At 42.2% G+C, this 27,373-nt stretch overlaps 3 protein-coding genes across 5 annotated transcripts in view; all 3 read left to right on the top strand.

The window, feature by feature from the left end:
* LOC310724036 (craniofacial development protein 2-like) overlaps positions 1 to 27,373 on the top strand; it is a 384,292-nt gene that overhangs the window by 132,432 nt on the left and 224,487 nt on the right. The window lies entirely within an intron of this gene.
* col6a3 (collagen, type VI, alpha 3) overlaps positions 1 to 27,373 on the top strand; it is a 75,454-nt gene that overhangs the window by 23,679 nt on the left and 24,402 nt on the right. Inside the window, exons 14-33 of one of the 3 annotated variants that reach the window (XM_083537622.1) lie at positions 137 to 733; positions 1,174 to 1,773; positions 1,948 to 2,547; positions 2,729 to 3,325; positions 3,766 to 4,365; positions 4,540 to 5,139; positions 5,321 to 5,917; positions 6,358 to 6,957; positions 7,132 to 7,731; positions 7,913 to 8,509; positions 8,950 to 9,549; positions 9,724 to 10,323; positions 10,505 to 11,101; positions 11,542 to 12,141; positions 12,316 to 12,915; positions 13,097 to 13,693; positions 14,134 to 14,733; positions 14,908 to 15,507; positions 15,689 to 16,285; positions 16,726 to 17,411. The exons of 1 other annotated variant lie outside the window; for it this stretch is intronic. In XM_083537622.1, the coding sequence (XP_083393748.1) occupies positions 137 to 733; positions 1,174 to 1,773; positions 1,948 to 2,547; positions 2,729 to 3,325; positions 3,766 to 4,365; positions 4,540 to 5,139; positions 5,321 to 5,917; positions 6,358 to 6,957; positions 7,132 to 7,731; positions 7,913 to 8,509; positions 8,950 to 9,549; positions 9,724 to 10,323; positions 10,505 to 11,101; positions 11,542 to 12,141; positions 12,316 to 12,915; positions 13,097 to 13,693; positions 14,134 to 14,733; positions 14,908 to 15,507; positions 15,689 to 16,285; positions 16,726 to 17,381 (12,035 nt within the window). In that variant the 3' untranslated portion in view covers positions 17,382 to 17,411. Of the gene's footprint in view, positions 1 to 136; positions 734 to 1,173; positions 1,774 to 1,947; positions 2,548 to 2,728; positions 3,326 to 3,765; positions 4,366 to 4,539; positions 5,140 to 5,320; positions 5,918 to 6,357; positions 6,958 to 7,131; positions 7,732 to 7,912; positions 8,510 to 8,949; positions 9,550 to 9,723; positions 10,324 to 10,504; positions 11,102 to 11,541; positions 12,142 to 12,315; positions 12,916 to 13,096; positions 13,694 to 14,133; positions 14,734 to 14,907; positions 15,508 to 15,688; positions 16,286 to 16,725; positions 17,412 to 20,979; positions 21,470 to 21,909; positions 22,510 to 22,683; positions 23,284 to 23,462; positions 24,060 to 24,499; positions 25,100 to 25,273; positions 25,868 to 26,048; positions 26,646 to 27,373 lie in introns of those variants that run through there. One more of the 3 variants, XM_083537623.1, reaches the window with a different exon arrangement.
* Positions 18,865 to 20,705, top strand: LOC310723597 (collagen alpha-3(VI) chain-like; the record flags this gene model as incomplete). Its single annotated transcript, XM_083536859.1, has 2 exons — positions 18,865 to 19,917; positions 20,092 to 20,705. Exons 1-2 carry the CDS (start codon positions 19,293 to 19,295, stop codon positions 20,703 to 20,705), a joined length of 1,239 nt encoding a protein of 412 aa, XP_083392985.1. The 5' UTR covers positions 18,865 to 19,292.

The raw sequence follows: 27,373 nt of genomic DNA, 5'->3' as shown, positions 1-27,373 counted from the left end.
TGTTTATTATCAAATTGTGTGTCATCTTCAATAACATATCTGACAGTTAAAAAAAAGTTAATCTGTATATTACTTACTGAAAATGTCCGTATATGCCAAACTATTTGTAGTGTTAATGGATTTGTTTCTTTCTTAGTTGATTATGGGGTTTCTAGAAAGGATGTTGTTTTCCTGCTGGATGGGTCAGACGGGGCAAGGAATGGATTCCCTGCCATGCTTAACTTTGTACAAAGATTAGTGGAAACATTTAACATCGGGGACAGCATGGACCGTGTTTCAGTGGTACAGTACAGTACAAATGCTGAGGTGCATTTCCATCTGAATACGTATTCAACAAAAGAGGAAATCATCAATGCTATCAGCACCGTAAAGCACAAAGGTGGGAGACGGGTCAACACAGGCTCAGCTCTCCAATATGTGAGAGAAAATGTCTTCACTGCCTCTGCTGGCAGTAGACGTCAGCACGGTGTGCCTAATATTCTCATACTGCTCAGGGCATCAAGGTCAACAGATAATGTTGATCAACCTGCCTCTGCCCTCAAAGAGATTGGAGTGTTAATTTTTGGTGTTGGAACCAGAAATTTGAGCAGTGAAATTCAGAGAATTGCAAATGGTCCTTCATATGCTCACACTGTTTCTGAGCTCTCTGACCTAGCCAATGTCCAGCAGCAATTTTACTCCTCTCTTAGCAGTGCACTTCTGGACATAAAGCCAGTGATGCCTACGGTAATAGGTAAGACAAACTTTAACAGCAGCCATCACTCTGACTGCACAATCATTTATGGAATTCCATCATACCATATTAGTTATTTCAATTATCTATCACACATGAAGTAATTGTACAGATGCTTTGTCACAGTTGTAGCCTGATTTAGTCAATTCTAAGATTATCCCAGTTTTGTTGACAAAGTTGCTATCACCTACAAGCCTAAATCTTAGAGGCCATGTCTGCAATTCTAGCCAAAATGCAGTTTTGTGCAACTCCCTTGCGATCAGGTCTCAGCTATCTTGCATGGTCACCAAGCTACGACCACCAAAGTGGTTGAAAAGCATAAAAAGAAAGATAAGACGGTCAACTATCTTACAGTACAGACTGTGAATGGGATAGAGGGCTACTTTGAAAATTGTCCAAGAAGGGTTGATATAAAATGTTTTATATTTCACTCTCTGTAGTTGATCAAAGGCTTGAGGGGAGAGATGTCGTATTCCTTCTCGATGGTTCAGACGGCACAAGGAGTTATTTTCCAGCAATTCGCGATTTTGTTCAAAACTTTGCGGACAGGTTGCATGTGTCAGATGGGAGAGACCGCGTCTCTGTAGTCCAATACAGCAGAGATCCAGAGGTGCATTTCTATCTCAATACATACACAACAAAGGAGAGCGTTGTCGACGCCATTAGAGGTCTGAGACATAAAGGAGGGAGACCTCTCAACACAGGAATGGCTCTCCAGTACGTAAGGGACAATGTTTTCACTGCGTCTTCTGGAAGCAGACGTTTACAGGGTGTTCCTCAGGTCTTGATTTTGTTGAGTGGAGGAAGGTCACTTGATAACGTTGACGTACCAGCCTCTTCCCTAAAAGAGCTTGGAATCTTGATCTTTTCTGTGGGATTGGTAGGCTCAGATACCGATGAATTGCAAAAGATCTCAAATGACCCTAGTGCCACCCTCTCAGTGACAGACTTTACTTACCTCCCCAATGTACAAGAGCAGCTTCTCTCCATCATTAACACTGGACTTGTAGGAGTCGCAAGTAAATCTCCAACCACAAGAGGTAAGAAAATCTTTCTAGGTCTATATTTACCCCAAAGTTATTCCAAATTTTTATGAGACATGTAGAGCAGGCAGTAAAATCTGTGCAGCTCATGGCAGGCTGTCGCTTAGCACAAGAAGTCTATTGCGACCTTGTTTATAACGTTCTGTATATTTCTTCCGTAATTACACCTAGTTGAGACCAATGTACCGAGGAGAGATGTTGTGTTCTTGCTGGATGGGTCGGACAGCAATAGAAATGGCTTCGCAGCAATGAAAGACTTTGTCCAGCACATGGTGGGGAGTTTGAACGTGGGCGAGAACAAAGACCGTGTGTCTGTAGTCCAATTCAGCAGAGATGCTGATGTCCATTTTTATCTTAGGACATACACGACAAAGGAGGATGTTCTTGGCACAGTCAGTTCTTTGAGGCACAAGGGTGGAAGCCCAATAAACATTGGGGCAGCTCTTCAATATGTCAGAGACAACGTATTTACTACCTCCTCGGGTAGCAGACGTCTGGAGGGTGTGCCACAGATGCTGATCCTGTTGAGTGCCGAAAGGTCTTCTGACAATGTCGATATCCCAGCTGCGGCACTGAAGGATTTGGGTATCATGATTTTTACGATAGGATCAAGGGACTCTGATAGCAATGAGCTCGAGCGAATTTCATTTGACCCCAGATTCTCTCTGACTGTGTCAGATTTCACTGATCTCCAAAATGTCCAGGAACAATTTCTGACTTCTATAGACACTCTGGCAGTTCCCCTCACTCCATCCTTCCCACCTTCTCTTGGTATGACTGTGTAAAACCAATTGATTACTTTAATTTCCACATATGTGTTTATTATCAAATTGTGTGTCATCTTCAATAACATATCTGACAGTTAAAAAAAAGTTAATCTGTATATTACTTACTGAAAATGTCCGTATATGCCAAACTATTTGTAGTGTTAATGGATTTGTTTCTTTCTTAGTTGATTATGGGGTTTCTAGAAAGGATGTTGTTTTCCTGCTGGATGGGTCAGACGGGGCAAGGAATGGATTCCCTGCCATGCTTAACTTTGTACAAAGATTAGTGGAAACATTTAACATCGGGGACAGCATGGACCGTGTTTCAGTGGTACAGTACAGTACAAATGCTGAGGTGCATTTCCATCTGAATACGTATTCAACAAAAGAGGAAATCATCAATGCTATCAGCACCGTAAAGCACAAAGGTGGGAGACGGGTCAACACAGGCTCAGCTCTCCAATATGTGAGAGAAAATGTCTTCACTGCCTCTGCTGGCAGTAGACGTCAGCACGGTGTGCCTAATATTCTCATACTGCTCAGGGCATCAAGGTCAACAGATAATGTTGATCAACCTGCCTCTGCCCTCAAAGAGATTGGAGTGTTAATTTTTGGTGTTGGAACCAGAAATTTGAGCAGTGAAATTCAGAGAATTGCAAATGGTCCTTCATATGCTCACACTGTTTCTGAGCTCTCTGACCTAGCCAATGTCCAGCAGCAATTTTACTCCTCTCTTAGCAGTGCACTTCTGGACATAAAGCCAGTGATGCCTACGGTAATAGGTAAGACAAACTTTAACAGCAGCCATCACTCTGACTGCACAATCATTTATGGAATTCCATCATACCATATTAGTTATTTCAATTATCTATCACACATGAAGTAATTGTACAGATGCTTTGTCACAGTTGTAGCCTGATTTAGTCAATTCTAAGATTATCCCAGTTTTGTTGACAAAGTTGCTATCACCTACAAGCCTAAATCTTAGAGGCCATGTCTGCAATTCTAGCCAAAATGCAGTTTTGTGCAACTCCCTTGCGATCAGGTCTCAGCTATCTTGCATGGTCACCAAGCTACGACCACCAAAGTGGTTGAAAAGCATAAAAAGAAAGATAAGACGGTCAACTATCTTACAGTACAGACTGTGAATGGGATAGAGGGCTACTTTGAAAATTGTCCAAGAAGGGTTGATATAAAATGTTTTATATTTCACTCTCTGTAGTTGATCAAAGGCTTGAGGGGAGAGATGTCGTATTCCTTCTCGATGGTTCAGACGGCACAAGGAGTTATTTTCCAGCAATTCGCGATTTTGTTCAAAACTTTGCGGACAGGTTGCATGTGTCAGATGGGAGAGACCGCGTCTCTGTAGTCCAATACAGCAGAGATCCAGAGGTGCATTTCTATCTCAATACATACACAACAAAGGAGAGCGTTGTCGACGCCATTAGAGGTCTGAGACATAAAGGAGGGAGACCTCTCAACACAGGAATGGCTCTCCAGTACGTAAGGGACAATGTTTTCACTGCGTCTTCTGGAAGCAGACGTTTACAGGGTGTTCCTCAGGTCTTGATTTTGTTGAGTGGAGGAAGGTCACTTGATAACGTTGACGTACCAGCCTCTTCCCTAAAAGAGCTTGGAATCTTGATCTTTTCTGTGGGATTGGTAGGCTCAGATACCGATGAATTGCAAAAGATCTCAAATGACCCTAGTGCCACCCTCTCAGTGACAGACTTTACTTACCTCCCCAATGTACAAGAGCAGCTTCTCTCCATCATTAACACTGGACTTGTAGGAGTCGCAAGTAAATCTCCAACCACAAGAGGTAAGAAAATCTTTCTAGGTCTATATTTACCCCAAAGTTATTCCAAATTTTTATGAGACATGTAGAGCAGGCAGTAAAATCTGTGCAGCTCATGGCAGGCTGTCGCTTAGCACAAGAAGTCTATTGCGACCTTGTTTATAACGTTCTGTATATTTCTTCCGTAATTACACCTAGTTGAGACCAATGTACCGAGGAGAGATGTTGTGTTCTTGCTGGATGGGTCGGACAGCAATAGAAATGGCTTCGCAGCAATGAAAGACTTTGTCCAGCACATGGTGGGGAGTTTGAACGTGGGCGAGAACAAAGACCGTGTGTCTGTAGTCCAATTCAGCAGAGATGCTGATGTCCATTTTTATCTTAGGACATACACGACAAAGGAGGATGTTCTTGGCACAGTCAGTTCTTTGAGGCACAAGGGTGGAAGCCCAATAAACATTGGGGCAGCTCTTCAATATGTCAGAGACAACGTATTTACTACCTCCTCGGGTAGCAGACGTCTGGAGGGTGTGCCACAGATGCTGATCCTGTTGAGTGCCGAAAGGTCTTCTGACAATGTCGATATCCCAGCTGCGGCACTGAAGGATTTGGGTATCATGATTTTTACGATAGGATCAAGGGACTCTGATAGCAATGAGCTCGAGCGAATTTCATTTGACCCCAGATTCTCTCTGACTGTGTCAGATTTCACTGATCTCCAAAATGTCCAGGAACAATTTCTGACTTCTATAGACACTCTGGCAGTTCCCCTCACTCCATCCTTCCCACCTTCTCTTGGTATGACTGTGTAAAACCAATTGATTACTTTAATTTCCACATATGTGTTTATTATCAAATTGTGTGTCATCTTCAATAACATATCTGACAGTTAAAAAAAAGTTAATCTGTATATTACTTACTGAAAATGTCCGTATATGCCAAACTATTTGTAGTGTTAATGGATTTGTTTCTTTCTTAGTTGATTATGGGGTTTCTAGAAAGGATGTTGTTTTCCTGCTGGATGGGTCAGACGGGGCAAGGAATGGATTCCCTGCCATGCTTAACTTTGTACAAAGATTAGTGGAAACATTTAACATCGGGGACAGCATGGACCGTGTTTCAGTGGTACAGTACAGTACAAATGCTGAGGTGCATTTCCATCTGAATACGTATTCAACAAAAGAGGAAATCATCAATGCTATCAGCACCGTAAAGCACAAAGGTGGGAGACGGGTCAACACAGGCTCAGCTCTCCAATATGTGAGAGAAAATGTCTTCACTGCCTCTGCTGGCAGTAGACGTCAGCACGGTGTGCCTAATATTCTCATACTGCTCAGGGCATCAAGGTCAACAGATAATGTTGATCAACCTGCCTCTGCCCTCAAAGAGATTGGAGTGTTAATTTTTGGTGTTGGAACCAGAAATTTGAGCAGTGAAATTCAGAGAATTGCAAATGGTCCTTCATATGCTCACACTGTTTCTGAGCTCTCTGACCTAGCCAATGTCCAGCAGCAATTTTACTCCTCTCTTAGCAGTGCACTTCTGGACATAAAGCCAGTGATGCCTACGGTAATAGGTAAGACAAACTTTAACAGCAGCCATCACTCTGACTGCACAATCATTTATGGAATTCCATCATACCATATTAGTTATTTCAATTATCTATCACACATGAAGTAATTGTACAGATGCTTTGTCACAGTTGTAGCCTGATTTAGTCAATTCTAAGATTATCCCAGTTTTGTTGACAAAGTTGCTATCACCTACAAGCCTAAATCTTAGAGGCCATGTCTGCAATTCTAGCCAAAATGCAGTTTTGTGCAACTCCCTTGCGATCAGGTCTCAGCTATCTTGCATGGTCACCAAGCTACGACCACCAAAGTGGTTGAAAAGCATAAAAAGAAAGATAAGACGGTCAACTATCTTACAGTACAGACTGTGAATGGGATAGAGGGCTACTTTGAAAATTGTCCAAGAAGGGTTGATATAAAATGTTTTATATTTCACTCTCTGTAGTTGATCAAAGGCTTGAGGGGAGAGATGTCGTATTCCTTCTCGATGGTTCAGACGGCACAAGGAGTTATTTTCCAGCAATTCGCGATTTTGTTCAAAACTTTGCGGACAGGTTGCATGTGTCAGATGGGAGAGACCGCGTCTCTGTAGTCCAATACAGCAGAGATCCAGAGGTGCATTTCTATCTCAATACATACACAACAAAGGAGAGCGTTGTCGACGCCATTAGAGGTCTGAGACATAAAGGAGGGAGACCTCTCAACACAGGAATGGCTCTCCAGTACGTAAGGGACAATGTTTTCACTGCGTCTTCTGGAAGCAGACGTTTACAGGGTGTTCCTCAGGTCTTGATTTTGTTGAGTGGAGGAAGGTCACTTGATAACGTTGACGTACCAGCCTCTTCCCTAAAAGAGCTTGGAATCTTGATCTTTTCTGTGGGATTGGTAGGCTCAGATACCGATGAATTGCAAAAGATCTCAAATGACCCTAGTGCCCCCCTCTCAGTGACAGACTTTACTTACCTCCCCAATGTACAAGAGCAGCTTCTCTCCATCATTAACACTGGACTTGTAGGAGTCGCAAGTAAATCTCCAACCACAAGAGGTAAGAAAATCTTTCTAGGTCTATATTTACCCCAAAGTTATTCCAAATTTTTATGAGACATGTAGAGCAGGCAGTAAAATCTGTGCAGCTCATGGCAGGCTGTCGCTTAGCACAAGAAGTCTATTGCGACCTTGTTTATAACGTTCTGTATATTTCTTCCGTAATTACACCTAGTTGAGACCAATGTACCGAGGAGAGATGTTGTGTTCTTGCTGGATGGGTCGGACAGCAATAGAAATGGCTTCGCAGCAATGAAAGACTTTGTCCAGCACATGGTGGGGAGTTTGAACGTGGGCGAGAACAAAGACCGTGTGTCTGTAGTCCAATTCAGCAGAGATGCTGATGTCCATTTTTATCTTAGGACATACACGACAAAGGAGGATGTTCTTGGCACAGTCAGTTCTTTGAGGCACAAGGGTGGAAGCCCAATAAACATTGGGGCAGCTCTTCAATATGTCAGAGACAACGTATTTACTACCTCCTCGGGTAGCAGACGTCTGGAGGGTGTGCCACAGATGCTGATCCTGTTGAGTGCCGAAAGGTCTTCTGACAATGTCGATATCCCAGCTGCGGCACTGAAGGATTTGGGTATCATGATTTTTACGATAGGATCAAGGGACTCTGATAGCAATGAGCTCGAGCGAATTTCATTTGACCCCAGATTCTCTCTGACTGTGTCAGATTTCACTGATCTCCAAAATGTCCAGGAACAATTTCTGACTTCTATAGACACTCTGGCAGTTCCCCTCACTCCATCCTTCCCACCTTCTCTTGGTATGACTGTGTAAAACCAATTGATTACTTTAATTTCCACATATGTGTTTATTATCAAATTGTGTGTCATCTTCAATAACATATCTGACAGTTAAAAAAAAGTTAATCTGTATATTACTTACTGAAAATGTCCGTATATGCCAAACTATTTGTAGTGTTAATGGATTTGTTTCTTTCTTAGTTGATTATGGGGTTTCTAGAAAGGATGTTGTTTTCCTGCTGGATGGGTCAGACGGGGCAAGGAATGGATTCCCTGCCATGCTTAACTTTGTACAAAGATTAGTGGAAACATTTAACATCGGGGACAGCATGGACCGTGTTTCAGTGGTACAGTACAGTACAAATGCTGAGGTGCATTTCCATCTGAATACGTATTCAACAAAAGAGGAAATCATCAATGCTATCAGCACCGTAAAGCACAAAGGTGGGAGACGGGTCAACACAGGCTCAGCTCTCCAATATGTGAGAGAAAATGTCTTCACTGCCTCTGCTGGCAGTAGACGTCAGCACGGTGTGCCTAATATTCTCATACTGCTCAGGGCATCAAGGTCAACAGATAATGTTGATCAACCTGCCTCTGCCCTCAAAGAGATTGGAGTGTTAATTTTTGGTGTTGGAACCAGAAATTTGAGCAGTGAAATTCAGAGAATTGCAAATGGTCCTTCATATGCTCACACTGTTTCTGAGCTCTCTGACCTAGCCAATGTCCAGCAGCAATTTTACTCCTCTCTTAGCAGTGCACTTCTGGACATAAAGCCAGTGATGCCTACGGTAATAGGTAAGACAAACTTTAACAGCAGCCATCACTCTGACTGCACAATCATTTATGGAATTCCATCATACCATATTAGTTATTTCAATTATCTATCACACATGAAGTAATTGTACAGATGCTTTGTCACAGTTGTAGCCTGATTTAGTCAATTCTAAGATTATCCCAGTTTTGTTGACAAAGTTGCTATCACCTACAAGCCTAAATCTTAGAGGCCATGTCTGCAATTCTAGCCAAAATGCAGTTTTGTGCAACTCCCTTGCGATCAGGTCTCAGCTATCTTGCATGGTCACCAAGCTACGACCACCAAAGTGGTTGAAAAGCATAAAAAGAAAGATAAGACGGTCAACTATCTTACAGTACAGACTGTGAATGGGATAGAGGGCTACTTTGAAAATTGTCCAAGAAGGGTTGATATAAAATGTTTTATATTTCACTCTCTGTAGTTGATCAAAGGCTTGAGGGGAGAGATGTCGTATTCCTTCTCGATGGTTCAGACGGCACAAGGAGTTATTTTCCAGCAATTCGCGATTTTGTTCAAAACTTTGCGGACAGGTTGCATGTGTCAGATGGGAGAGACCGCGTCTCTGTAGTCCAATACAGCAGAGATCCAGAGGTGCATTTCTATCTCAATACATACACAACAAAGGAGAGCGTTGTCGACGCCATTAGAGGTCTGAGACATAAAGGAGGGAGACCTCTCAACACAGGAATGGCTCTCCAGTACGTAAGGGACAATGTTTTCACTGCGTCTTCTGGAAGCAGACGTTTACAGGGTGTTCCTCAGGTCTTGATTTTGTTGAGTGGAGGAAGGTCACTTGATAACGTTGACGTACCAGCCTCTTCCCTAAAAGAGCTTGGAATCTTGATCTTTTCTGTGGGATTGGTAGGCTCAGATACCGATGAATTGCAAAAGATCTCAAATGACCCTAGTGCCACCCTCTCAGTGACAGACTTTACTTACCTCCCCAATGTACAAGAGCAGCTTCTCTCCATCATTAACACTGGACTTGTAGGAGTCGCAAGTAAATCTCCAACCACAAGAGGTAAGAAAATCTTTCTAGGTCTATATTTACCCCAAAGTTATTCCAAATTTTTATGAGACATGTAGAGCAGGCAGTAAAATCTGTGCAGCTCATGGCAGGCTGTCGCTTAGCACAAGAAGTCTATTGCGACCTTGTTTATAACGTTCTGTATATTTCTTCCGTAATTACACCTAGTTGAGACCAATGTACCGAGGAGAGATGTTGTGTTCTTGCTGGATGGGTCGGACAGCAATAGAAATGGCTTCGCAGCAATGAAAGACTTTGTCCAGCACATGGTGGGGAGTTTGAACGTGGGCGAGAACAAAGACCGTGTGTCTGTAGTCCAATTCAGCAGAGATGCTGATGTCCATTTTTATCTTAGGACATACACGACAAAGGAGGATGTTCTTGGCACAGTCAGTTCTTTGAGGCACAAGGGTGGAAGCCCAATAAACATTGGGGCAGCTCTTCAATATGTCAGAGACAACGTATTTACTACCTCCTCGGGTAGCAGACGTCTGGAGGGTGTGCCACAGATGCTGATCCTGTTGAGTGCCGAAAGGTCTTCTGACAATGTCGATATCCCAGCTGCGGCACTGAAGGATTTGGGTATCATGATTTTTACGATAGGATCAAGGGACTCTGATAGCAATGAGCTCGAGCGAATTTCATTTGACCCCAGATTCTCTCTGACTGTGTCAGATTTCACTGATCTCCAAAATGTCCAGGAACAATTTCTGACTTCTATAGACACTCTGGCAGTTCCCCTCACTCCATCCTTCCCACCTTCTCTTGGTATGACTGTGTAAAACCAATTGATTACTTTAATTTCCACATATGTGTTTATTATCAAATTGTGTGTCATCTTCAATAACATATCTGACAGTTAAAAAAAAGTTAATCTGTATATTACTTACTGAAAATGTCCGTATATGCCAAACTATTTGTAGTGTTAATGGATTTGTTTCTTTCTTAGTTGATTATGGGGTTTCTAGAAAGGATGTTGTTTTCCTGCTGGATGGGTCAGACGGGGCAAGGAATGGATTCCCTGCCATGCTTAACTTTGTACAAAGATTAGTGGAAACATTTAACATCGGGGACAGCATGGACCGTGTTTCAGTGGTACAGTACAGTACAAATGCTGAGGTGCATTTCCATCTGAATACGTATTCAACAAAAGAGGAAATCATCAATGCTATCAGCACCGTAAAGCACAAAGGTGGGAGACGGGTCAACACAGGCTCAGCTCTCCAATATGTGAGAGAAAATGTCTTCACTGCCTCTGCTGGCAGTAGACGTCAGCACGGTGTGCCTAATATTCTCATACTGCTCAGGGCATCAAGGTCAACAGATAATGTTGATCAACCTGCCTCTGCCCTCAAAGAGATTGGAGTGTTAATTTTTGGTGTTGGAACCAGAAATTTGAGCAGTGAAATTCAGAGAATTGCAAATGGTCCTTCATATGCTCACACTGTTTCTGAGCTCTCTGACCTAGCCAATGTCCAGCAGCAATTTTACTCCTCTCTTAGCAGTGCACTTCTGGACATAAAGCCAGTGATGCCTACGGTAATAGGTAAGACAAACTTTAACAGCAGCCATCACTCTGACTGCACAATCATTTATGGAATTCCATCATACCATATTAGTTATTTCAATTATCTATCACACATGAAGTAATTGTACAGATGCTTTGTCACAGTTGTAGCCTGATTTAGTCAATTCTAAGATTATCCCAGTTTTGTTGACAAAGTTGCTATCACCTACAAGCCTAAATCTTAGAGGCCATGTCTGCAATTCTAGCCAAAATGCAGTTTTGTGCAACTCCCTTGCGATCAGGTCTCAGCTATCTTGCATGGTCACCAAGCTACGACCACCAAAGTGGTTGAAAAGCATAAAAAGAAAGATAAGACGGTCAACTATCTTACAGTACAGACTGTGAATGGGATAGAGGGCTACTTTGAAAATTGTCCAAGAAGGGTTGATATAAAATGTTTTATATTTCACTCTCTGTAGTTGATCAAAGGCTTGAGGGGAGAGATGTCGTATTCCTTCTCGATGGTTCAGACGGCACAAGGAGTTATTTTCCAGCAATTCGCGATTTTGTTCAAAACTTTGCGGACAGGTTGCATGTGTCAGATGGGAGAGACCGCGTCTCTGTAGTCCAATACAGCAGAGATCCAGAGGTGCATTTCTATCTCAATACATACACAACAAAGGAGAGCGTTGTCGACGCCATTAGAGGTCTGAGACATAAAGGAGGGAGACCTCTCAACACAGGAATGGCTCTCCAGTACGTAAGGGACAATGTTTTCACTGCGTCTTCTGGAAGCAGACGTTTACAGGGTGTTCCTCAGGTCTTGATTTTGTTGAGTGGAGGAAGGTCACTTGATAACGTTGACGTACCAGCCTCTTCCCTAAAAGAGCTTGGAATCTTGATCTTTTCTGTGGGATTGGTAGGCTCAGATACCGATGAATTGCAAAAGATCTCAAATGACCCTAGTGCCCCCCTCTCAGTGACAGACTTTACTTACCTCCCCAATGTACAAGAGCAGCTTCTCTCCATCATTAACACTGGACTTGTAGGAGTCGCAAGTAAATCTCCAACCACAAGAGGTAAGAAAATCTTTCTAGGTCTATATTTACCCCAAAGTTATTCCAAATTTTTATGAGACATGTAGAGCAGGCAGTAAAATCTGTGCAGCTCATGGCAGGCTGTCGCTTAGCACAAGAAGTCTATTGCGACCTTGTTTATAACGTTCTGTATATTTCTTCCATAATTACACCTAGTTGAGACCAATGTACCGAGGAGAGATGTTGTGTTCTTGCTGGATGGGTCGGACAGCAATAGAAATGGCTTCGCAGCAATGAAAGACTTTGTCCAGCACATGGTGGGGAGTTTGAACGTGGGCGAGAACAAAGACCGTGTGTCTGTAGTCCAATTCAGCAGAGATGCTGATGTCCATTTTTATCTTAGGACATACACGACAAAGGAGGATGTTCTTGGCACAGTCAGTTCTTTGAGGCACAAGGGTGGAAGCCCAATAAACATTGGGGCAGCTCTTCAATATGTCAGAGACAACGTATTTACTACCTCCTCGGGTAGCAGACGTCTGGAGGGTGTGCCACAGATGCTGATCCTGTTGAGTGCCGAAAGGTCTTCTGACAATGTCGATATCCCAGCTGCGGCACTGAAGGATTTGGGTATCATGATTTTTACGATAGGATCAAGGGACTCTGATAGCAATGAGCTCGAGCGAATTTCATTTGACCCCAGATTCTCTCTGACTGTGTCAGATTTCACTGATCTCCAAAATGTCCAGGAACAATTTCTGACTTCTATAGACACTCTGGCAGTTCCCCTCACTCCATCCTTCCCACCTTCTCTTGGTATGACTGTGTAAAACCAATTGATTACTTTAATTTCCACATATGTGTTTATTATCAAATTGTGTGTCATCTTCAATAACATATCTGACAGTTAAAAAAAAGTTAATCTGTATATTACTTACTGAAAATGTCCGTATATGCCAAACTATTTGTAGTGTTAATGGATTTGTTTCTTTCTTAGTTGATTATGGGGTTTCTAGAAAGGATGTTGTTTTCCTGCTGGATGGGTCAGACGGGGCAAGGAATGGATTCCCTGCCATGCTTAACTTTGTACAAAGATTAGTGGAAACATTTAACATCGGGGACAGCATGGACCGTGTTTCAGTGGTACAGTACAGTACAAATGCTGAGGTGCATTTCCATCTGAATACGTATTCAACAAAAGAGGAAATCATCAATGCTATCAGCACCGTAAAGCACAAAGGTGGGAGACGGGTCAACACAGGCTCAGCTCTCCAATATGTGAGAGAAAATGTCTTCACTGCCTCTGCTGGCAGTAGACGTCAGCACGGTGTGCCTAATATTCTCATACTGCTCAGGGCATCAAGGTCAACAGATAATGTTGATCAACCTGCCTCTGCCCTCAAAGAGTTTGGAGTGTTAATTTTTGGTGTTGGAACCAGAAATTTGAGCAGTGAAATTCAGAGAATTGCAAATGGTCCTTCATATGCTCACACTGTTTCTGAGCTCTCTGACCTAGCCAATGTCCAGCAGCAATTTTACTCCTCTCTTAGCAGTGCACTTCTGGACATAAAGCCAGTGATGCCTACGGTAATAGGTAAGACAAACTTTAACAGCAGCCATCACTCTGACTGCACAATCATTTATGGAATTCCATCATACCATATTAGTTATTTCAATTATCTATCACACATGAAGTAATTGTACAGATGCTTTGTCACAGTTGTAGCCTGATTTAGTCAATTCTAAGATTATCCCAGTTTTGTTGACAAAGTTGCTATCACCTACAAGCCTAAATCTTAGAGGCCATGTCTGCAATTCTAGCCAAAATGCAGTTTTGTGCAACTCCCTTGCGATCAGGTCTCAGCTATCTTGCATGGTCACCAAGCTACGACCACCAAAGTGGTTGAAAAGCATAAAAAGAAAGATAAGACGGTCAACTATCTTACAGTACAGACTGTGAATGGGATAGAGGGCTACTTTGAAAATTGTCCAAGAAGGGTTGATATAAAATGTTTTATATTTCACTCTCTGTAGTTGATCAAAGGCTTGAGGGGAGAGATGTCGTATTCCTTCTCGATGGTTCAGACGGCACAAGGAGTTATTTTCCAGCAATTCGCGATTTTGTTCAAAACTTTGCGGACAGGTTGCATGTGTCAGATGGGAGAGACCGCGTCTCTGTAGTCCAATACAGCAGAGATCCAGAGGTGCATTTCTATCTCAATACATACACAACAAAGGAGAGCGTTGTCGACGCCATTAGAGGTCTGAGACATAAAGGAGGGAGACCTCTCAACACAGGAATGGCTCTCCAGTACGTAAGGGACAATGTTTTCACTGCGTCTTCTGGAAGCAGACGTTTACAGGGTGTTCCTCAGGTCTTGATTTTGTTGAGTGGAGGAAGGTCACTTGATAACGTTGACGTACCAGCCTCTTCCCTAAAAGAGCTTGGAATCTTGATCTTTTCTGTGGGATTGGTAGGCTCAGATACCGATGAATTGCAAAAGATCTCAAATGACCCTAGTGCCACCCTCTCAGTGACAGACTTTACTTACCTCCCCAATGTACAAGAGCAGCTTCTCTCCATCATTAACACTGGACTTGTAGGAGTCGCAAGTAAATCTCCAACCACAAGAGGTAAGAAAATCTTTCTAGGTCTATATTTACCCCAAAGTTATTCCAAATTTTTATGAGACATGTAGAGCAGGCAGTAAAATCTGTGCAGCTCATGGCAGGCTGTCGCTTAGCACAAGAAGTCTATTGCGACCTTGTTTATAACGTTCTGTATATTTCTTCCGTAATTACACCTAGTTGAGACCAATGTACCGAGGAGAGATGTTGTGTTCTTGCTGGATGGGTCGGACAGCAATAGAAATGGCTTCGCAGCAATGAAAGACTTTGTCCAGCACATGGTGGGGAGTTTGAACGTGGGCGAGAACAAAGACCGTGTGTCTGTAGTCCAATTCAGCAGAGATGCTGATGTCCATTTTTATCTTAGGACATACACGACAAAGGAGGATGTTCTTGGCACAGTCAGTTCTTTGAGGCACAAGGGTGGAAGCCCAATAAACATTGGGGCAGCTCTTCAATATGTCAGAGACAACGTATTTACTACCTCCTCGGGTAGCAGACGTCTGGAGGGTGTGCCACAGATGCTGATCCTGTTGAGTGCCGAAAGGTCTTCTGACAATGTCGATATCCCAGCTGCGGCACTGAAGGATTTGGGTATCATGATTTTTACGATAGGATCAAGGGACTCTGATAGCAATGAGCTCGAGCGAATTTCATTTGACCCCAGATTCTCTCTGACTGTGTCAGATTTCACTGATCTCCAAAATGTCCAGGAACAATTTCTGACTTCTATAGACACTCTGGCAGTTCCCCTCACTCCATCCTTCCCACCTTCTCTTGGTATGACTGTGTAAAACCAATTGATTACTTTAATTTCCACATATGTGTTTATTATCAAATTGTGTGTCATCTTCAATAACATATCTGACAGTTAAAAAAAAGTTAATCTGTATATTACTTACTGAAAATGTCCGTATATGCCAAACTATTTGTAGTGTTAATGGATTTGTTTCTTTCTTAGTTGATTATGGGGTTTCTAGAAAGGATGTTGTTTTCCTGCTGGATGGGTCAGACGGGGCAAGGAATGGATTCCCTGCCATGCTTAACTTTGTACAAAGATTAGTGGAAACATTTAACATCGGGGACAGCATGGACCGTGTTTCAGTGGTACAGTACAGTACAAATGCTGAGGTGCATTTCCATCTGAATACGTATTCAACAAAAGAGGAAATCATCAATGCTATCAGCACCGTAAAGCACAAAGGTGGGAGACGGGTCAACACAGGCTCAGCTCTCCAATATGTGAGAGAAAATGTCTTCACTGCCTCTGCTGGCAGTAGACGTCAGCACGGTGTGCCTAATATTCTCATACTGCTCAGGGCATCAAGGTCAACAGATAATGTTGATCAACCTGCCTCTGCCCTCAAAGAGTTTGGAGTGTTAATTTTTGGTGTTGGAACCAGAAATTTGAGCAGTGAAATTCAGAGAATTGCAAATGGTCCTTCATATGCTCACACTGTTTCTGAGCTCTCTGACCTAGCCAATGTCCAGCAGCAATTTTACTCCTCTCTTAGCAGTGCACTTCTGGACATAAAGCCAGTGATGCCTACGGTAATAGGTAAGACAAACTTTAACAGCAGCCATCACTCTGACTGCACAATCATTTATGGAATTCCATCATACCATATTAGTTATTTCAATTATCTATCACACATGAAGTAATTGTACAGATGCTTTGTCACAGTTGTAGCCTGATTTAGTCAATTCTAAGATTATCCCAGTTTTGTTGACAAAGTTGCTATCACCTACAAGCCTAAATCTTAGAGGCCATGTCTGCAATTCTAGCCAAAATGCAGTTTTGTGCAACTCCCTTGCGATCAGGTCTCAGCTATCTTGCATGGTCACCAAGCTACGACCACCAAAGTGGTTGAAAAGCATAAAAAGAAAGATAAGACGGTCAACTATCTTACAGTACAGACTGTGAATGGGATAGAGGGCTACTTTGAAAATTGTCCAAGAAGGGTTGATATAAAATGTTTTATATTTCACTCTCTGTAGTTGATCAAAGGCTTGAGGGGAGAGATGTCGTATTCCTTCTCGATGGTTCAGACGGCACAAGGAGTTATTTTCCAGCAATTCGCGATTTTGTTCAAAACTTTGCGGACAGGTTGCATGTGTCAGATGGGAGAGACCGCGTCTCTGTAGTCCAATACAGCAGAGATCCAGAGGTGCATTTCTATCTCAATACATACACAACAAAGGAGAGCGTTGTCGACACCATTAGAGGTCTGAGACATAAAGGAGGGAGACCTCTCAACACAGGAATGGCTCTCCAGTACGTAAGGGACAATGTTTTCACTGCGTCTTCTGGAAGCAGACGTTTACAGGGTGTTCCTCAGGTCTTGATTTTGTTGAGTGGAGGAAGTTCACTTGATAACGTTGACGTACCAGCCTCTTCCCTAAAAGAGCTTGGAATCTTGATCTTTTCTGTGGGATTGGTAGGCTCAGATACCGATGAATTGCAAAAGATCTCAAATGACCCTAGTGCCACCCTCTCAGTGACAGACTTTACTTACCTCCCCAATGTACAAGAGCAGCTTCTCTCCATCATTAACACTGGACTTGTAGGAGTCGCAAGTAAATCTCCAACCACAAGAGGTAAGAAAATCTTTCTAGGTCTATATTTACCCCAAAGTTATTCCAAATTTTTATGAGACATGTAGAGCAGGCAGTAAAATCTGTGCAGCTCATGGCAGGCTGTCGCTTAGCACAAGAAGTCTATTGCGACCTTGTTTATAACGTTCTGTATATTTCTTCCGTAATTACACCTAGTTGAGACCAATGTACCGAGGAGAGATGTTGTGTTCTTGCTGGATGGGTCGGACAGCAATAGAAATGGCTTCGCAGCAATGAAAGACTTTGTCCAGCACATGGTGGGGAGTTTGAACGTGGGCGAGAACAAAGACCGTGTGTCTGTAGTCCAATTCAGCAGAGATGCTGATGTCCATTTTTATCTTAGGACATACACGACAAAGGAGGATGTTCTTGGCACAGTCAGTTCTTTGAGGCACAAGGGTGGAAGCCCAATAAACATTGGGGCAGCTCTTCAATATGTCAGAGACAACGTATTTACTACCTCCTCGGGTAGCAGACGTCTGGAGGGTGTGCCACAGATGCTGATCCTGTTGAGTGCCGAAAGGTCTTCTGACAATGTCGATATCCCAGCTGCGGCACTGAAGGATTTGGGTATCATGATTTTTACGATAGGATCAAGGGACTCTGATAGCAATGAGCTCGAGCGAATTTCATTTGACCCCAGATTCTCTCTGACTGTGTCAGATTTCACTGATCTCCAAAATGTCCAGGAACAATTTCTGACTTCTATAGACACTCTGGCAGTTCCCCTCACTCCATCCTTCCCACCTTCTCTTGGTATGACTGTGTAAAACCAATTGATTACTTTAATTTCCACATATGTGTTTATTATCAAATTGTGTGTCATCTTCAATAACATATCTGACAGTTAAAAAAAAGTTAATCTGTATATTACTTACTGAAAATGTCCGTATATGCCAAACTATTTGTAGTGTTAATGGATTTGTTTCTTTCTTAGTTGATTATGGGGTTTCTAGAAAGGATGTTGTTTTCCTGCTGGATGGGTCAGACGGGGCAAGGAATGGATTCCCTGCCATGCTTAACTTTGTACAAAGATTAGTGGAAACATTTAACATCGGGGACAGCATGGACCGTGTTTCAGTGGTACAGTACAGTACAAATGCTGAGGTGCATTTCCATCTGAATACGTATTCAACAAAAGAGGAAATCATCAATGCTATCAGCACCGTAAAGCACAAAGGTGGGAGACGGGTCAACACAGGCTCAGCTCTCCAATATGTGAGAGAAAATGTCTTCACTGCCTCTGCTGGCAGTAGACGTCAGCACGGTGTGCCTAATATTCTCATACTGCTCAGGGCATCAAGGTCAACAGATAATGTTGATCAACCTGCCTCTGCCCTCAAAGAGTTTGGAGTGTTAATTTTTGGTGTTGGAACCAGAAATTTGAGCAGTGAAATTCAGAGAATTGCAAATGGTCCTTCATATGCTCACACTGTTTCTGAGCTCTCTGACCTAGCCAATGTCCAGCAGCAATTTTACTCCTCTCTTAGCAGTGCACTTCTGAACATAAAGCCAGTGATGCCTACGGTAATAGGTAAGACAAACTTTAACAGCAGCCATCACTCTGACTGCACAATCATTTATGGAATTCCATCATACCATATTAGTTATTTCAATTATCTATCACACATGAAGTAATTGTACAGATGCTTTGTCACAGTTGTAGCCTGATTTAGTCAATTCTAAGATTATCCCAGTTTTGTTGACAAAGTTGCTATCACCTACAAGCCTAAATCTTAGAGGCCATGTCTGCAATTCTAGCCAAAATGCAGTTTTGTGCAACTCCCTTGCGATCAGGTCTCAGCTATCTTGCATGGTCACCAAGCTACGACCACCAAAGTGGTTGAAAAGCATAAAAAGAAAGATAAGACGGTCAACTATCTTACAGTACAGACTGTGAATGGGATAGAGGGCTACTTTGAAAATTGTCCAAGAAGGGTTGATATAAAATGTTTTATATTTCACTCTCTGTAGTTGATCAAAGGCTTGAGGGGAGAGATGTCGTATTCCTTCTCGATGGTTCAGACGGCACAAGGAGTTATTTTCCAGCAATTCGCGATTTTGTTCAAAACTTTGCGGACAGGTTGCACGTGTCAGATGGGAGAGACCGCGTCTCTGTAGTCCAATACAGCAGAGATCCAGAGGTGCATTTCTATCTCAATACATACACAACAAAGGAGAGCGTTGTCGACGCCATTAGAGGTCTGAGACATAAAGGAGGGAGACCTCTCAACACAGGAATGGCTCTCCAGTACGTAAGGGACAATGTTTTCACTGCGTCTTCTGGAAGCAGACGTTTACAGGGTGTTCCTCAGGTCTTGATTTTGTTGAGTGGAGGAAGGTCACTTGATAACGTTGACGTACCAGCCTCTTCCCTAAAAGAGCTTGGAATCTTGATCTTTTCTGTGGGATTGGTAGGCTCAGATACCGATGAATTGCAAAAGATCTCAAATGACCCTAGTGCCACCCTCTCAGTGACAGACTTTACTTACCTCCCCAATGTACAAGAGCAGCTTCTCTCCATCATTAACACTGGACTTGTAGGAGTCGCAAGTAAATCTCCAACCACAAGAGGTAAGAAAATCTTTCTAGGTCTATATTTACCCCAAAGTTATTCCAAATTTTTATGAGACATGTAGAGCAGGCAGTAAAATCTGTGCAGCTCATGGCAGGCTGTTGCTTAGCACAAAAAGTCTATTGCCACCTTGTTTATAACGTTCTGTATATTTCTTCCGTAATTACACCTAGTTGAGACCAATGTACCGAGGAGAGATGTTGTGTTCTTGCTGGATGGGTCGGACAGCAATAGAAATGGGTTCGCAGCAATGAAAGACTTTGTCCAGCACATGGTGGGGAGTTTGAACGTGGGCGAGAACAAAGACCGTGTGTCTGTAGTCCAATTCAGCAGAGATGCTGATGTCCATTTTTATCTTAGGACATACACGACAAAGGAGGATGTTCTTGGCACAGTCAGTTCTTTGAGGCACAAGGGTGGAAGCCCAATAAACATTGGGGCAGCTCTTCAATATGTCAGAGACAACGTATTTACTACCTCTTCGGGTAGCAGACGTCTGGAGGGTGTGCCACAGATGCTGATCCTGTTGAGTGCCGAAAGGTCTTCTGACAATGTCGATATCCCAGCTGCGGCACTGAAGGATTTGGGTATCATGATTTTTACGATAGGATCAAGGGACTCTGATAGCAATGAGCTCGAGCGAATTTCATTTGACCCCAGATTCTCTCTGACTGTGTCAGATTTCACTGATCTCCAAAATGTCCAGGAACAATTTCTGACTTCTATAGACACTCTGGCAGTTCCCCACACTCCATCCTTCCCACCTTCTTTTGGTATGACTGTGTAAAACCAATTGATTACTTTAATTTCCACAAATGTGTTTATTATCAAATTGTGTATCATCTTCAATAACATATCTGACAGTTAAAAAAAAGTTAATCTGTATATTACTTACTGAAAATGTCCGTATATGCCAAACTATTTGTAGTGTTAATGGATTTGTTTCTTTCTTAGTTGATTATGGGGTTTCTAGAAAGGATGTTGTTTTCCTGCTGGATGGGTCAGACGGGGCAAGGAATGGATTCCCTGCCATGCTTAACTTTGTACAAAGATTAGTGGAAACATTTAACATCAGGGACAGCATGGACCGTGTTTCAGTGGTACAGTACAGTACAAATGCTGAGGTGCATTTCCATCTGAATACGTATTCAACAAAAGAGGAAATCATCAATGCTATCAGCACCGTAAAGCACAAAGGTGGGAGACGGGTCAACACAGGCTCAGCTCTCCAATATGTAAGAGAAAATGTCTTCACTGCCTCTGCTGGCAGTAGACGTCAGCACGGTGTGCCTAATATTCTCATACTGCTCAGGGCATCAAGGTCAACAGATAATGTTGATCAACCTGCCTCTGCCCTCAAAGAGATTGGAGTGTTAATTTTTGGTGTTGGAACCAGAAATTTGAGCAGTGAAATTCAGAGAATTGCAAATGGTCCTTCATATGCTCACACTGTTTCTGAGCTCTCTGACCTAGCCAATGTCCAGCAGCAATTTTACTCCTCTCTTAGCAGTGCACTTCTGGACATAAAGCCAGTGATGCCTACGGTAATAGGTAAGACAAACTTTAACAGCAGCCATCACTCTGACTGCACAATCATTTATGGAATTCCATCATACCATATTAGTTATTTCAATTATCTATCACACATGAAGTAATTGTACAGATGCTTTGTCACAGTTGTAGCCTGATTTAGTCAATTCTAAGATTATCCCAGTTTTGTTGACAAAGTTGCTATCACCTACAAGCCTAAATCTTAGAGGCCATGTCTGCAATTCTAGCCAAAATGCAGTTTTGTGCAACTCCCTTGCGATCAGGTCTCAGCTATCTTGCATGGTCACCAAGCTACGACCACCAAAGTGGTTGAAAAGCATAAAAAGAAAGATAAGACGGTCAACTATCTTACAGTACAGACTGTGAATGGGATAGAGGGCTACTTTGAAAATTGTCCAAGAAGGGTTGATATAAAATGTTTTATATTTCACTCTCTGTAGTTGATCAAAGGCTTGAGGGGAGAGATGTCGTATTCCTTCTCGATGGTTCAGACGGCACAAGGAGTTATTTTCCAGCAATTCGCGATTTTGTTCAAAACTTTGCGGACAGGTTGCATGTGTCAGATGGGAGAGACCGCGTCTCTGTAGTCCAATACAGCAGAGATCCAGAGGTGCATTTCTATCTCAATACATACACAACAAAGGAGAGCGTTGTCGACGCCATTAGAGGTCTGAGACATAAAGGAGGGAGACCTCTCAACACAGGAATGGCTCTCCAGTACGTAAGGGACAATGTTTTCACTGCGTCTTCTGGAAGCAGACGTTTACAGGGTGTTCCTCAGGTCTTGATTTTGTTGAGTGGAGGAAGGTCACTTGATAACGTTGACGTACCAGCCTCTTCCCTAAAAGAGCTTGGAATCTTGATCTTTTCTGTGGGATTGGTAGGCTCAGATACCGATGAATTGCAAAAGATCTCAAATGACCCTAGTGCCACCCTCTCAGTGACAGACTTTACTTACCTCCCCAATGTACAAGAGCAGCTTCTCTCCATCATTAACACTGGATTTGTAGGAGTCGCAAGTAAATCTCCAACCACAAGAGGTAAGAAAATCTTTCTAGGTCTATATTTACCCCAAAGTTATTCCAAATTTTTTTGAGACATGTAGAGCAGGCAGTAAAATCTGTGCAGCTCATGGCAGGCTGTTGCTTAGCACAAGAAGTCTATTGCGACCTTGTTTATAACGTTCTGTATATTTCTTCCGTAATTACACCTAGTTGAGACCAATGTACCGAGGAGAGATGTTGTGTTCTTGCTGGATGGGTCGGACAGCAATAGAAATGGGTTCGCAGCAATGAAAGACTTTGTCCAGCACATGGTGGGGAGTTTGAACGTAGGCGAGAACAAAGACCGTGTGTCTGTAGTCCAATTCAGCAGAGATGCTGATGTCCATTTTTATCTTAGGACATACACGACAAAGGAGGATGTTCTTGGCACAGTCAGTTCTTTGAGGCACAAGGGTGGAAGCCCAATAAACATTGGGGCAGCTCTTCAATATGTCAGAGACAACGTATTTACTACCTCCTCGGGTAGCAGACGTCTGGAGGGTGTGCCACAGATGCTGATCCTGTTGAGTGCCGAAAGGTCTTCTGACAATGTCGATATCCCAGCTGCGGCACTGAAGGATTTGGGTATCATGATTTTTACGATAGGATCAAGGGACTCTGATAGCAATGAGCTCGAGCGAATTTCATTTGACCCCAGATTCTCTCTGACTGTGTCAGATTTCACTGATCTCCAAAATGTCCAGGAACAATTTCTGACTTCTATAGACACTCTGGCAGTTCCCCTCACTCCATCCTTCCCACCTTCTCTTGGTATGACTGTGTAAAACCAATTGATTACTTTAATTTCCACAAATGTGTTTATTATCAAATTGTGTGTCATCTTCAATAACATATCTGACAGTTAAAAAAAAGTTAATCTGTATATTACTTACTGAAAATGTCCGTATGCCAAACAATTTGTAGTCTTAATGGATTTGTTTCTTTCTTAGTTGATTATGGGGTTTCTAGAAAGGATGTTGTTTTCCTGCTGGATGGGTCAGAAGGGACAAGGAATGGATTCCCTGCCATGCTTAACTTTGTACAAAGATTAGTGGAAACATTTAACATCGGGGACAGCATGGACCGTGTTTCAGTGGTACAGTACAGTACAAATGCTGAGGTGCATTTCCATCTGAATACGTATTCAACAAAAGAGGAAATCATCAATGCTATCAGCACCGTAAAGCACAAAGGTGGGAGACGGGTCAACACAGGCTCAGCTCTCCAATATGTGAGAGAAAATGTCTTCACTGCCTCTGCTGGCAGTAGACGTCAGCACGGTGTGCCTAATATTCTCATACTGCTCAGGGCATCAAGGTCAACAGATAATGTTGATCAACCTGCCTCTGCCCTCAAAGAGATTGGAGTGTTAATTTTTGGTGTTGGAACCAGAAATTTGAGCAGTGAAATTCAGAGAATTGCAAATGGTCCTTCATATGCTCACACTGTTTCTGAGCTCTCTGACCTAGCCAATGTCCAGCAGCAATTTTACTCCTCTCTTAGCAGTGCACTTCTGGACATAAAGCCAGTGATGCCTACGGTAATAGGTAAGACAAACTTTAACAGCAGCCATCACTCTGACTGCACAATCATTTATGGAATTCCATCATACCATATTAGTTATTTCAATTATCTATCACACATGAAGTAATTGTACAGATGCTTTGTCACAGTTGTAGCCTGATTTAGTCAATTCTAAGATTATCCCAGTTTTGTTGACAAAGTTGCTATCACCTACAAGCCTAAATCTTAGAGGCCATGTCTGCAATTCTAGCCAAAATGCAGTTTTGTGCAACTCCCTTGCGATCAGGTCTCAGCTATCTTGCATGGTCACCAAGCTACGACCACCAAAGTGGTTGAAAAGCATAAAAAGAAAGATAAGACGGTCAACTATCTTACAGTACAGACTGTGAATGGGATAGAGGGCTACTTTGAAAATTGTCCAAGAAGGGTTGATATAAAATGTTTTATTTTTCACTCTCTGTAGTTGATCAAAGGCTTGAGGGGAGAGATGTCGTATTCCTTCTCGATGGTTCAGACGGCACAAGGAGTTATTTTCCAGCAATTCGCGATTTTGTTCAAAACTTTGCGGACAGGTTGCATGTGTCAGATGGGAGAGACCGCGTCTCTGTAGTCCAATACAGCAGAGATCCAGAGGTGCATTTCTATCTCAATACATACACAACAAAGGAGAGCGTTGTCGACGCCATTAGAGGTCTGAGACATAAAGGAGGGAGACCTCTCAACACAGGAATGGCTCTTCAGTACGTAAGGGACAATGTTTTTAGTGCGTCTTCTGGAAGCAGACGTTTACAGGGTGTTCCTCAGGTCTTGATTTTGTTGAGTGGAGGAAGGTCATTTGATAACGTTGACGTACCAGCCTCTTCCCTGAAAGAGTTTGGAATCTTGATCTTTTCTGTGGGATTGGTAGGCTCAGGTAGCAAAGAATTGCAAAAGATCTCAAATGACCCTAGTGCCACACTCTCAGTGACAGACTTTACTTACCTCCCCAATATACAAGAGCAGCTTCTTTCCATCATTAACACTGGATTTGTAGGACTTACAAGTATATCTCCAACATCAAGAGGTAAGAAGAACTTTATAGGTCTATATTTTTCCCAAAGTTTTTCCACATTTTTATGAGACATGTAGAGCAGGCAGTAAAATCTGTGCAGCTCATGGCAAGCTTTTGCTTAGCACAAGAAGTCTATTGCGACCTTGTTTACAACGTTCTGCATTTTTCTTCCGTAATTACACCTAGTTGAGACCCATGTACCGAGGAGAGATGTTGTGTTCTTGCTGGATGGGTCGGACAGCAATAGAAATGGGTTTGCAGCAATGAAAGACTTTGTCCAGCACATGGTGGGGAGTTTGAAAGTGGGCGAGAACAAAGACCGTGTGTCTGTAGTCCAATTCAGCAGAGATGCTGATGTCCATTTCTATCTTAAGACATACACGACAAAGGAGGATGTTCTTGGCACATTCAGTTCTTTGAGGCACAAAGGTGGAAGCCCAATAAACATTGGGGCAGCTCTTCAATATGTCAGAGACAACGTATTTACTACCTCTTCGGGTAGCAGACGTCTGGAGGGTGTGCCACAGATGCTGATCCTGTTAAGTGGCGGAAGGTCTTTTGACAATTTCGATATCCCAGCTGCGGCACTGAAGGATTTGGGTATCATGATTTTTTCGATAGGATCAAGGAACTCTGATGAGCTCGAGCGAATTTCGTTTGACCCCAGATTCTCTCTGACTGTGTCAGATTTTACTGATCTCCAAAATGTCCAGGAACAACTTCTGACTTCTATAGACACTCTGGCAGTTCCCCTCACTCCATCCTTCCCACCTTCTCTTGGTATGACTGTGTAAAACCAATTGATTATATAAATTTACATGAATGTGTTTATTATCAAATTGTGTGTCATCTTCAATAACATATCTGACATTTTTAAAATAGGGAATTGGTATATTACTTAATGAAAATGTCTGTATATACCAAACTACTTGTGGTTTTAATGGATTTGTTTTTTTCTTAGTTGATTATGAGGTTTCCAGAAAGGATGTTGTTTTCCTGCTGGATGGGTCAGACGGGGCAAGGAATGGATTTCCTGCCATGCTTAACTTTGTACAAAGATTAGTGGAAACATTTAACATTGGGGACAGCATGGACCGTGTTTCAGTGGTACAGTACAGTACAAATGCTGAGGTCCATTTCTATCTAAATACGTATTTAACAAAAGAGGAAATCCTTAATGCTATCAGCACTGTAAAGCAAAAAGGTGGAAGGCGTGTCAACACAGGCTCAGCTCTCCAATATGTGAGAGAAAATGTCTTCACTGCCTCTGCTGGCAGTAGACGTCAGAACGGTGTGCCTAATATTCTCATACTGCTCAGGGCATCAAGGTCAACAGATAATGTTGATCAACCTTCCTTTGCCCTCAAAGAGATTGGAGTGTTAATTTTTGGTGTTGGCCCCATAAAATTGAGCAGTGAAATTCAGAAAATTGCAAATGGTCCTTCATATGCTCACACTGTTTCTGAGCTCTCTGACCTAGCCAATCTCCAGCAGCAATTTTACTCCTCTCTTAGCAGTGCACTTCTGGACATAAAGCCAGTGATGCCTACGGTTATAGGTAAGACAAACTTTAACAGCAGCGATCAAAATGACTCCAGAGACACATACCTGAGTTTTTCTTTCTTTATCACTTTTCTTTATTTCTTTCTTTTTGTATTAAATATTTTTACAGACATATGTGATCTTAGTTAATCGTTTTTTTTGCATTGTCTCATTTAAGAAATGTTATATTTACTATTATCTAAATTAAATAAATAAAGTCTATGTGTGTTAAATAAAATGTCAGAATTCAGTACATGTCATAGGCTGTCATTAAATATTTTTTTTATTTATTTTTTCATACAGTTTTTATGTTTTGATTGGAAACATGATATTATTCACATGTCCAGTACTAATCAGTAAACAAATCTGATTCTGTTGGTTTTTTTACGGCTGTACTAATCATTTTGCATCCACTTTCAATGTTAAATAGCAACCGACAATCTATATATTTATTTAAACTACATATTAAAATTATTCTCCTTTTTGTACGTGCACACCCTTTGTATACTTTGTTTAAGCATATTTTGTTAGCCATATATGTTTGTAATACAGCACCCTGTCTTTTTGCAACGTATCTATCAACTTTAGTTTAACATCTCCAGATTATTCAATTATTTTACATCGTACAATGGTGCTTTTGCCCATTCCAAAATTTTTATCATAATCTCTTAAAGTTATTCCTTTTCTGAATATGATTTGTGCATTGTGTTTTGGTCTTTATTGTGCAGGATGATGAAGTAATTT

The sequence above is a fragment of the Silurus aristotelis genome (assembly GCF_946808225.1).
Source record: "Silurus aristotelis genome assembly, chromosome: 3".
NCBI lineage: Eukaryota > Metazoa > Chordata > Actinopteri > Siluriformes > Siluridae > Silurus > Silurus aristotelis.
This window is presented reverse-complemented; position numbering and strand designations above follow the sequence as displayed.